At 41.5% G+C, this 12,318-nt stretch overlaps 1 protein-coding gene across 15 annotated transcripts in view; it reads left to right on the top strand.

The window, feature by feature from the left end:
• LOC121590696 (broad-complex core protein) overlaps positions 1–12,318 on the top strand; it is a 114,518-nt gene that overhangs the window by 83,940 nt on the left and 18,260 nt on the right. For 13 of the 15 annotated variants that reach the window (XR_006004469.1, XM_041910583.1, XM_041910591.1 and 10 more), the window contains 6 exons: positions 1,116–1,512; positions 1,638–1,826; positions 1,929–2,409; positions 2,504–2,906; positions 3,017–3,168; positions 3,328–3,378. Coding sequence is in view for 14 of the 15 variants with exons in the window: in XM_041910583.1 (XP_041766517.1) it covers positions 1,327–1,512; positions 1,638–1,826; positions 1,929–2,409; positions 2,504–2,906; positions 3,017–3,168; positions 3,328–3,378 (1,462 nt within the window). In the remaining variant the exon portion in view is untranslated. Of the gene's footprint in view, positions 1–1,115; positions 1,513–1,637; positions 1,827–1,928; positions 2,410–2,503; positions 2,907–3,016; positions 3,169–3,327; positions 3,379–8,216; positions 11,479–12,318 lie in introns of those variants that run through there. The other 2 variants (XM_041910590.1, XM_041910592.1) reach the window with 2 other exon arrangements.

The raw sequence follows: 12,318 nt of genomic DNA on the forward strand, positions 1-12,318 counted from the left end.
GTTTCAAACATCGGCAGACAAGCCCCACAACACGTTGAAATACAGCATTGTAGCACACACTTGCATTATGTTTTACCCCAATCGTTCCGTGTGCTCGTGGGATATTGTGTTAATCGTTTAAAAGCAAAAAAAATCAGTACTGCAGTACATTAAAAAATCGCAACGTTCTCTTTCCTCCCTGGTGGTGGATGAGGATTTATGAGCGAAGCATACAATATTCATGTGCTGTGGAAGGTAGCAGTTGTGTAGTGAGTGCACCAGCAGATCATAAATTGTGCGCAGCCCTGCTGCCTCTCTGCCGGTGACGCATGGTAGGGATTATCTATATCTATCTGCTAGTCATTGATAGTGTGGCGTGTGGTCTACTACTAGTGCATAGTGCGTTATTTTTACCTGTGAACACACACACCAGGAGAGTTGAATGTCGTGTCGGTATGAAGGCTCAAATCGTGGACCTGCAGCCTCCTCCACGCCGTCTCGTCCTTGCGATGAGCTATTGTGTGAGTTTGTTAAAACGGTTGCATTTGTCGGTTGATTTATGATACGGGATTTAAACCGTTCACTTAATGATTCAATAAGGCCCTAACGTGTGCAGTAAAAAGCAATCAGCAGCGTTTATTTGTTTTTGTTTTTTTTTTTTTGGCTACAGTAGAAATTGGAATCGGATTTCCAATGCCGGTAGGAAGGTTTTGAATGTGGTGGTTAATTTTATTTTACCTTTTCTGTTTAAAACGTTGGTAAATAATATGATTAATCTTCCTTACTATAGATTTAGCGTGATCCCCTTTTTGGGAAAGTATCGTTTTTATCCTTGATCATGGTTTCTTCTTTAGAAAATCATTTGAACGGTCGCTAAGCGGATAATATAATTTAGCGAATCGTCCTAATAATGTTCTCTAAAGTTGTTCTTTACTCTCGCACCTGTTGCTCTGCGTTTGGTGTTCATGTGTGCGGACAAACTTCATGGGTCTGATGATGATGGGTCGTTTTGCTAATGAAATGATGAATTCGAGTCTCTATACTATGTTGATTTTTCTGACATTCTTTTTATGTTTTATGTTAAGGCATGATTCTTGCTCCTAATAAAACAAATATTATCTCCTTCCTCTTTGCAGATCACTCATATCAACTAGACAACATTGGCAAATAACACATTAGCAAATAAGGTAACCCGAGAGATAGAGAGAGAGAGTAAAAAGGTAAACGTACAAAAGCACAATCAAAATCCAATACAATAACATAGCGCGCTTAGCACAGTGCGAAGCGAAGGAGGAACGACGTCAAACACACAGCAGTGAGCCCAGCCCCAACAATACACAAATCAACATGGTGGACACGCAGCACTTCTGTCTGCGATGGAACAACTACCAGAGCAGTATCACGTCGGCCTTCGAAAACCTGCGCGATGACGAGGACTTTGTGGACGTGACGCTGGCATGCGACGGTCGCAGCCTCAAGGCGCACCGCGTCGTCCTGTCCGCTTGCAGCACATACTTCCGCGAGCTACTGAAGGTACGTACGCTGCTGGTTGGTGGTACCCCGGTGGTGGTAGGCAGCTGGCTCTTAAGGGTTTGGCTATCACGAGCTAATTCCCAAAATTGGCCATGAACTGGCACTTGAATTCCTTTCTTCCCCAGAGCACACCATGCAAACATCCCGTGATAGTGCTGCAGGACGTGGCGTTCACGGACCTGCACGCGCTGGTCGAGTTCATCTACCACGGCGAGGTGAACGTGCATCAGCGGTCACTGAGCTCCTTCCTGAAGACGGCCGAAATTTTAAGAGTGTCCGGCCTGACCCAGCAGCAGGCGGAAGAAACGCACGGCGTACGTATTGGAATGGGTTGTTGGTTTCGACCAGTCATTCATTGTCTTTTGGGATTTCTTTATACAAAACACACACACACACACACATACACGAACACACAGATGCATGCTTCGCTCGGGGCCAATCTGCCGTCGGGCGTCGTCCATCATCCGATCTACCCGGAGAAGATGCTGGACGATTCGCTGTACGTATCGCAAGGCGCCTCCCCTCCGCCCCACCTGTCCAGCCTGCACAACAGCTCCTCGCCGAACAGTGGGGGAGTGGGCGGCGGCAACAGTAATGGCGGCGGGGCACCGATGGTCAACCAGCTGCTGAAGCGGGCGGCGGCCGCGGCAGCGCTCCGGCGGGAACGGAACAACTCCGTCCATTCGGACGAGATGGCGCTCAAGCGGCACCGGATGTCGGTCGACAGCAATGGGCCAACGAATCCGCGCGACCACCTGGACGTGATCTGCAGCACGCCCCAGACGACGGCGACCGACTTTTCGTCGAGCGCGGCCAAGCAGCACCTCAGTTTGCCATCGCCCCAGGGAAAGGATCAAATGCGGCAACAGGACAGCTTATCCGGTCATGCCAACAGTGGTAAGTGGTGGGATATTGGTCAAAAGATTCTGCACGGGCGGACACCAAAGCTTACGCTAATGTATAATACGCTCTTACCAACCGATGATTGCAGGCAGCAACAGTTTCTCCATCAACAGCGCGAGTAACTTAATAAAAAGTAGTATTAATAACAATAACAACAACATCAACAACAACAACAACTTGAACAACAACCTGTTGCACAGCAAGGAAAACAGTGGCGTCGGCGGCGGCGGCCCGGGCGGTCTGTGCGGTTCCGGCGGCAGCATGCCCACCTCGCTCGGCACCTCGAACGGCAGCAACGCGGGCAGCCTCTGCTCGGCGGAAAAGGAAAGCCTAGCGTCCTCGCCGTCGGAACGGTCGGCCGAGGACGTGAAGTCGGAACCGCTCGAGCTGCTGTGCGGTACGGGCGGTGATCACGAAAACAGCTCGGACTCGGTAACGGACGATCATGGCGACCTGGTGAAGGGTGGACTGGACGTGAAGGGCTCTTTGCGGTAGGTCTCTTCAAGATAGCCGGGTTCGGGTAAATTTTGAGTCTGTTTTCCAATGTATAATTTGCTGTTCGGTTTTCATTTCACGCTCCCGATCGCATATGCATCGCCAGATCGCCAAACGACCATGAGCTTGAGAGCAGTATGCACCACCACAGCGGGGCACAGTTTCTCATGAACGCTAGCGAAAATAAACTCTTTCCCACGCCGCCCTCGTTTAACTTTTCCATGGCAGCACTAGCGGCAGACCCGTCCGCACTGGCAGGTGAGTTTCAGTGTGCTTGAGGCGCGCAGTGGCAGACGCCCACTCATGCGCTGCGTCTAACACCGATACAAACACAAACCATACACTAATGTAACTACTAATCTTTATCTCGCCATAATTTTACAATCATTTTTGTGTGCCATCTTTCTCTCCAATTAGGATTCAGCACACAGGCCCTACAGGCAGTGGAGTTGGCCGGCTCGCCACAGGGTAAGTTAGTTTGATTACTTTCTTTTTATGGTATCGATATAATTTTGTTTACAAAAAAAAATTGAATTTGAAACGAGCCAACAAAATTTATACATACATCGACTACTATCTTTCATAAACTTTCTTATTTATACCTTTTTTTACAACAAAAAAAACGTTATATATTTTCCATTTTCCAATTGAAACCAAATTAAAACCAAAAACCAAAATCAACAACAACAACAAAAAAAGAAAATTAAACCTCAACCAACTACTAACTCTGAACATATATATATACCCTCTTGATAACTCTTGCTGCTAATTGATGTGCAAACAGCGGGAAAATATGGACATTTTATGTAATTTTTGTTTTATTTTCCAAAAATCATTAAATAACCGTACCAAATTGTTTCAAATGTCGCACTAGAAACACACGAGAGAGAAAACCAAAAAAGATCAAATTAATGATCATCAGAGTAAAAAAATAAAATAAAACGCTAAACAAAATCCATCAAAAATTGATTACTTTCCTTGTTTTGTTTTGCCATTCCTTTTCGTTCACAAACGACTAGCCGTATTCGAACGCGTCTTATAGATTGAAAAAATTAAAGCATTGTACTTCAAAAATTTTTAAAAACCCTCTCATTGATTGTGCAAAATCTGTGTGTCTTGTTTGTGTGTCTGGATAGCATCCCGACTGGTAAATTAGCATTCCAATTCCATATTTTCTTCCTACCATATACGTTGTTTTCTTCTGCCCAAACACTACTACTAACCGCGGTAAATGATTAATAAGCGATGTGTATATATCTCCTGTACAAACATTACACAACTTTTTGAAAATTTGCAAAAAAGTGGCAAAATTTATCAATCATTAAAAATGACAACAAGAAAACCAAACCAAACAAAACCGTGCCTACGATTGGGTATTATTGTACATTCTCTTCAAGAATCATTGCACGTTCTTCTCTACTCGTTCTGCAGACGAGAATATACTCGTGAAGTAATCAATGTATGACACTTGGTTGTGCCAACACACAGGCATCACATGTGTTGGCATTTTGAGACGGTTTACAAAATCTGGTGGATTGGTTAAAATGTAACAAATGCGCATTTGGGAGATGAAATGTTCTGTTTTGTTTCTTTATCAATTTGTAAGATGCTTTCGCGCAGTGCAAAATGTGGAGCAAACTAACAGCAAGTAAAGCGCGCTTTATGTTCAGTAAAAGATACACATATGCATAACATGAAGTGTGCCTACAAAAGAGAGAGAGAACTAACGCATTTTACTTAATTTAAGGAATTATTTCGTTTTTAATTTTTTTTTCTTCATACTTCCCAAATCCTTTTTCGTTTTATTGCAAATTTGAAACAAACCAAAAAATGAATAATTTTTACCCACAAATCATTTTTGCTTTTCTTCATAAGTTGTGTGCTGTTCCGATTTTTATGTTTTGTTTTTCGACTAGTGTAAGAATGTGTAACTCGTTGTTTGGTATAATATATAAACTATGCGTGTTTGATCGTGTTTATACGTCGTTGTTGTGTGTTTTCAGTTGTCAAAAAAATTAAACCTGTTTGCAAAAAAGAGCCTCTAAATGTTTAATATTCATTTCATTCATTTTTTTTAAAGCAAACATATAAGAACAGCTGCTGCATTTTATCAAAAATAATCGCTGTAAACGAGTGAACGTGTTTTGTTTGGACATTTTGGTTTGGAAATTTTATGTTTCTGTTCATACTTATTTTTTCTTCTTTTTTTTTACTACAAAAACTGGAATTAGCGACGAACGAAACAATTACCTGACGCCTCTTCGTTTACGATACTATCTTACTGTACACGCAACCACTACTTCTACTACTGCTCTACTTACCTACTCTCTCACCACTGCTATTCTTATCACTAGATTTACTAACACATCACTACTCACAACTACTGTTACTGTTACTACTGATACTACTATTACTACTACTACTATTACTATCTCTCTCTACTATTGCTACATCCTTTTGCCATTATTGCCGTTATGGCTGCCACTGTTTACTATTACTTTTCCACCACTATACTACTGCTACTTGTCAGTCGAAATGAGTAAAGCTTTGATTATGTTGTTTTAAACTACTCTTTTGGTGCCCGAAAATTATCGAAAAAGAGAGAGAGAGAGAGAGAAAATACGAAAACACAAATTTTGTTTTGTTTTTCTTTTATATGGAAAATGATGATCAACTGTGATACTAGATAACGAGACAAAACGTAACAAAACGTGACCAAAATCTCCCCTACTGCGAAAAGAAAAAATCGAAAAATTATAAACAACAAAACACAAACAGTATATAACATCGAATCAACGTCAGCGGACACTGAAATTGTACAAATTATCTAGAGGTTTGGATGGTTTTGCAACGGCGCTAATGATGGTTATTATTGTAATTATTATTTTAATTAATTTACCTACGTTAAGATGGCGGCTCCTCGGACACGGAAACTATTAACCTTTAGTAACACAAACAAACCCTCCTCCTAAACGGCGTCCATGCCAAGTGCTATAAAAATGCTATTCTTAAACAAAACGGGGAATATACGATAATCACACGTAACGAGGAGGCTTAGTGGATAAGGTGTTGAAAAGTTGAATTATGTAAAGCCCACACATTTTACCATAATTTAAATTAAACTGTACAAAGACGTAATATGGGGTAAAACAATATTGGCATATGAGCTATGTAATTAAGACATAATCTACGCCGTGCTCGGTGTGTATATGTGTGTGTGTGTACAATGGTAAAACCAGCTGGAACAAGGTGTGCCCTCAGCTCTCAGAAATGTAGAACATATCTATATTCACAAAAAAAGCAAAATAAATGTTGGATTGGTAAACAAGATAAAAATTTGTAAGATAATAAGCAAAAACAATTATAAAAATTGAAAACACGAACATCAAAATCTATTTTCCCACTGACCTGCCGAGCGATATGAGAGTGGATAAGGGACATATGTAAAAAAGGAAGAAGGAAAAAAATCATCCATTGTACAGACACAAAACTGTAAATATTAGTACGTAGTTCTAAACATATCATAATTCGGTTAACCTTAAGAAAGCTTTCTGAATAATGATGCTTGTGTGTATAATTGGAAAAAAACAGAGAGCAGCAACACGCAAAAGTTAAAAGGGTGGAGCGCGCGAGCACTTGGAATGATCGGATTGAAACCAAAATGGATAAATTAAATTCTCAAAAAACAAAAGGATAATATAAATAATAATAACAGATAATATTCAGATACGAGATTGGGTGCATAAAAGCACAAAATCATGCTTTTGCCTCCGTAAAGCCTGTAAGAGTGGAGGAAGCAAACAAACAAAAAGTTAAAATCTACCATACTGATACTACCAGACAACATTGATGCCTTCGTTTTCTCCACTCACAGTTACATTCATCTGCATCAACAACCAAAACCAAAACTTCCCGGTCCCCCTTTTCCTCTATCTGTATCCTTCATCGATTGCCTGCTCGCGACAGCAACATGTTTTGAGTACTTTCAGTAGTGGGAGGGTATTTTTTTTTATGTTAAATGTCATCCACTTTTGCGTATATTGTTGTAGGTACGGTGACTGGACTGTATCAGAATTTGAACAGCATTTGTGTTTTTTTTTTGTTTTTGCTCATTTTTGCTATCAATAGTGAGCATTCGTTCGCACAAATTGATTGGTGTGAATAGATTGTGTTGCTGTTGTGTGTTTGGATTGAATGTTTGTTAACAAACCACCGAGAGCGCGAAGCAACACAAGGCCCCATTGTTCAATGAAGTGTTTCGATAAAGCAGTTTAATGTAGCAATGGAGATTATGTTGTAGTGTGTTGCTGCGATGCATGACGCGGGGAATGCTGCGTGTATAGCAGGTTTCATTAATATTCATTACCACCGCGATACACCTGTTTTGCGTTGTTGTGTTGGGTGTGTGAAACACGGTACGATTTAGTACGATTCACCCTTTAAAGGACTATCATTTAAGAGCAGATCGTTTTTAGTATTACTTTTTTTTGGTAACTGGGTTACGATGGTTGTGATCAAACTGTTAACCAAAGTGTCAAAAAAGTTTGAAAATATTTTGCATTGATTTTACATGGTGCAAGGGAATAACAACAGTGTACAGAAATCTTACATTTTATTCCATTTAGTCCCACTTTTTACGCTTTAGGACCAGCCCAATTTAGTAGGATGTATAGAAATAGACAAGTTTTGCAAAGTTTTTTTTTTTTGGTTCAGGGAAGTTTTATAGCCGCCGCAAAACTCCCAATAACGATAACTATAACGAAAATAGATCCCGGTGAAGGTACACTACCATATTTTGCTAATAGACACCAATCACTTATGGAAAAGGGCGCTGTTTCCCAATGATCGATGGGATATGGAATTAATTATTTGCTTCATGGTTTAGTATGCCCCCCCCCCCCCTTTGCCATCCCTGACCTGAAGTCCCAGATGCTAACTATTCCCTCCCAAAACAGATCATCAATCCCCCCTCATTCAAGAGCCCTTCAGAGCAAATCAGTCGTTCTTGTGGCAGCGCTGGCCACAAAAGGGCGGACCCATCACAGCCCCTAACCCCCCCGTTCCGCCTTTCAACCCTTTCGATCCTTGTTTGTTCCTCCGCTGATACTACGTGAAGCTCTAATACTGTTGCACCTCTCTTTATGGACTTTTCCCGTCGTCAGGGCGCCTGACGACAAAATCTCTGCAAACGAACTACTCGTACGCTGTCAATTCCGTCGAACGGCTAAATGCTACTATCACACCACCACAACTACCACCACCACCACCACCACCATCATCATCATATCCCATCTCATCAATGTTAGGCGACGACTTCCGGTGCGATCCGTGTAACAAAAACCTTTCATCCCTAACGCGGCTGCGACGCCACATACAGAACGTTCACATGCGCCCGACTAAAGAGCCGGTCTGCAACATCTGCAAGCGGGTGTACAGTTCGCTCAACAGTCTGCGCAACCACAAGAGCATCTATCACAGAAACATGAAGTACGCCAAGGACGACAAGAAGCTTGTTCAGCTTGCAATCGGAGCAGCTGGAGCGGCAGCCACAGGCGCAACAGCAGGAGGAGGTGTAGTAGGAGGAGTGGGAGGAGGAGGAGGAGGCATTAAGGCCGGCAGTAGTCCACCGTCACCTGCAGGAAGCATGCCGCTACCGCCAACATCACAACCGTCTTCCACGTCCGGTGGTGGTAGTGGATCACACCCAGTGCATCATGCCGGCGGTCCGGCCCTTCCCGGCAGTCCTATCGGCCATAATCGTCAGGGCGGGGGATACTTCTGAACAAGCGGTGGGACAATGAAGAAGTAATCTGGGGTGGGAAAAAGGGATCGATCTAGAGGAGGATCGAAGTCGTCCCATAAAAGGTATTTTTGTTGTTGTGTGGCACTGGAGAGTTGAACACACAAGGGGTCAGCTTATTGAACTGCAACATCACTAGTGGAAATCTGTGTAAAGATGAGCGCATAAAGAGGGAGATGAATGATGATGAAAAAGCTGTTGGGATCTTCGTGTAGAGCGTACCACATCCACAGTTAGGTATACAGCGCCGGCACGATTTGGCCAGTAGCGGATAAGGCAAATGAACTGCAATGCTCTCTAGGGAAGCGAACGTAACATTACAAAAAAACGATCAAACATGCATTCCTTACAATTAAACATTAAGCTGAACTGCCACGCGTAGGCAACGACACACATTATTCGATACTTAATACAAATAGCATAATAGTTACACACTTGTTATTGCATGAAGAGAATTTAATAGCTTTCGAACGAAGGGACGGGAGGACTGATCCTTGGCATTTATTGAAGAATTGTTATAGGGGAAAAAACGTAATAAACTGAAATCACGCAAACACACGCAAAATCACAGAGTGTGGAAGATGATTAGACGTGAAGTACAAACTATTATCATCCCGCAATCATATATATATTTATACATTTAAGAAAAAAAACGTGCGCCCGTGTGTTAGTGGCCGGTTGGATGTTGGTTGTGTAATACTAATCGAACGAATCATCAAACGATCAAACATACACACACACACACAGACACTACTAACCAACAGGGCCCCACAACCACAGTCTCGCACATTGATTTAAGACGAATAGCAAGACCACATTCCTTCCTCTTCTTCTCCCCCGATGTAAAAATTTGAAACTCAAAATTTCCGTTCAGGGCAAACTAAAAAACACAAACAGACAGACAGATAGACAGATGGACAGAGTAAGAGATGAAGAAGAGAGCTAGAGGAAAAGGTTCGATTGGAATCAATTGGAAAAGGACGAGCGAGCGCGCGCGCGCGCAAGGGCACAATCATGCACCCCAACACCACCCCCTCCACTCACTCGGTAACCCAATAGTGAAAAGGAAAAATATGCGCAATTGAATTGATCATTTTCAGTTTAATATTTTGGTGTTATGAATTGGAAATAAGAAATTGAGACAACCTAGTGACTGCTTTGTCTGCTGGCTATAATAAGGCCCACTGCTAAATTGATTGCATTGATTTTACTTCAAGTTCTGGAACAAAATTCCAATAAGAATTGTTCAAAATTCACACACCGCCGGAACCTCCGCGAGAACAGAGCAGCGAATTGGCCAGTTTCCTTTCATCAACTGCATCACGCACGCACACACGCACACACACATACATACATATACATGGTATAACTTCTGTACCGGATTGGGAAACCGATTGTTGCCGCGAAAGCCCGTTGAAAAGCAAAAGGTACAACAAGAAAAGATGGAATTGCTGCACATAATTTGTCTATGTTGAAACGTTAAGAGCGTACCCCCTTACATTAAACAAACTACGATTGGCCGTTAGATTATTGTTTTCTCACCATTACTCATCAACTCCCTTGCCATTCAAACACATCCTTACCCCCTTCATTTCCTTTCCTGCCGCGTCTACACACGCACACTTACACCAAAACACATAAACACCCTGCGAGGCATATAATATAATTCGGCGTTTCACATTATCTGCAACGCGGATGTCGCTACTCGTTTGCAGCAGTATGTTTATTAAATTAAATTCAGTTAAAAAGCCATTGATAGGCAAACAAACGAATCTGATCACATCTAAAGGAGAGCTAAAGGGGAGCTATAAATCAGTAAAGTTCAGTCAGTTTGTTTCAACACGGTGTGTTTTTAGCATACAGCATTAAACACACAACAAGCAACAACAATATTTAGAATATTTTTTAAACAGATCGTGAAATGGTGCTTCTTATAGACTGCTCCTTCGGATAGTTTTTGGCTATTTCAATGCTCTCGCTTCTTTTCAAATTTTGGATTTCGTATTAGCTTAATTCCCTGATTAAAAGTCAATTATAGAGCAAAATGTTGCAATCAAATTCATTTGGATTATTTTTGAATAAATAAACATCGAATTGTCTTCTAATGTCATCCACACACACACACACATACACACAAACGCCATTTAAATGTACTTTCATGTTGTATAGCTTACATTAATCTAACCTACCCTACACCACATCCACATTCCATGATTACCCGTACCCTTATTGCGTGTTCGCACCGTCATTGTCCCTTCCCTCCCCTTCCCTGTCCACAAAAGAAAAACCCCAGAAACAAAACAATCACAACCACAACAACAAACAAACAAACAAACAAACAACAATTGGTCTATAACTACTGTATCGTCAATGTGTTTCTATGTGTCTACTTTTTTTTTATAATTATAATAATTTTTCGTTAAACTTCTCTCCCTGTTTATTTTTTGTGACTATTTTACACCTCTCATTGGATGCTGATAACCGATTTGAAAAATGGAAAATATATTAGCTAACGTACATTTTTACCAAACCCTACCCACCGCCTTCCTTCCCCTACAAACACAGTCCCACCATCCACCATTCCACACTGCGCCTCCTCTGTCGTGTCACCTTCATCTCCCCGAAAACCATTGGCAATAATATCACGCACCCATATTCGGCCATTCTTTATTTGTTTTAATTGCATATTTTTCTTCTCCTCTTTTATTTCGCTCCTATTTCTTTTGTTTTCGGTACTGTTTGTGAACGTGTGTTTTATCTGTATCCGATCGCAAAACAAGAAATCGAAATTCGGCCTTGATGTACTAAAGATCAGAGAAAAGCAAACCACCATCCCGAAACAGGGATAGCCAAAAAAACAGCGACAGAACAACGTTGAACCCTGAGAAAGTAAAAGGAATCAAATTGAAAGCAACACAAAATTCAAAATCTCAAAATTTTCACCCACCCATCCCGCATCCTCCCCCTTCTCTCCCTTCGCCCACCAAATCTATTCAATACAAAAAAAAATACAAAAAAGTCGATAGTTTGCTTGAAAGATAGAGTTCAACAAGTGTATGTGCAAAAACAATGTATGATGAATATGATTTCCCATTTGCTCTCTAAACTTTATTCATAACAAAAAAAAACTGCAGGCAAAATTTACGATCTTTTTCACTAAAAAAATATATCTATATAAAACAAAATTAACAAACGATCAGAAACGCAGCCAATTAGAACTTGAAAAAGAACTACAACCAAAAACAAACAAAAATCAATGCAAAAAAAACATAAAATAAAATAAAATCAGTAGTAAAGCAAGCAAAGTTAAAGTCACTATTGTCTCTTTTTTCTTTTTCCCGGTGCTGCTTATCGGTCGATTGCACGATACAAATGCACACGTTATCGCGTTTTTACGCCCCGGTTTCGAACGCACGCACGCACTTTACGCACGAACCGCCCAAACACACGCAAACACCAACCAATACCACACGCACACCATCACCTATTTGTATCCGCGTGCGTTTGTGTGTGTGTGTATGTGTGTGTATATGTGTCCGTGTGGTGGGCCTGTATGGGTGGTGTACTATGTAAATCCCGGCACGCTGTGGCGGCACACATTATTCGTT

Source organism: Anopheles merus, chromosome 2R (assembly GCF_017562075.2).
Source record: "Anopheles merus strain MAF chromosome 2R, AmerM5.1, whole genome shotgun sequence".
In the NCBI taxonomy this organism is placed as follows: Eukaryota; Metazoa; Arthropoda; class Insecta; order Diptera; family Culicidae; genus Anopheles; species Anopheles merus.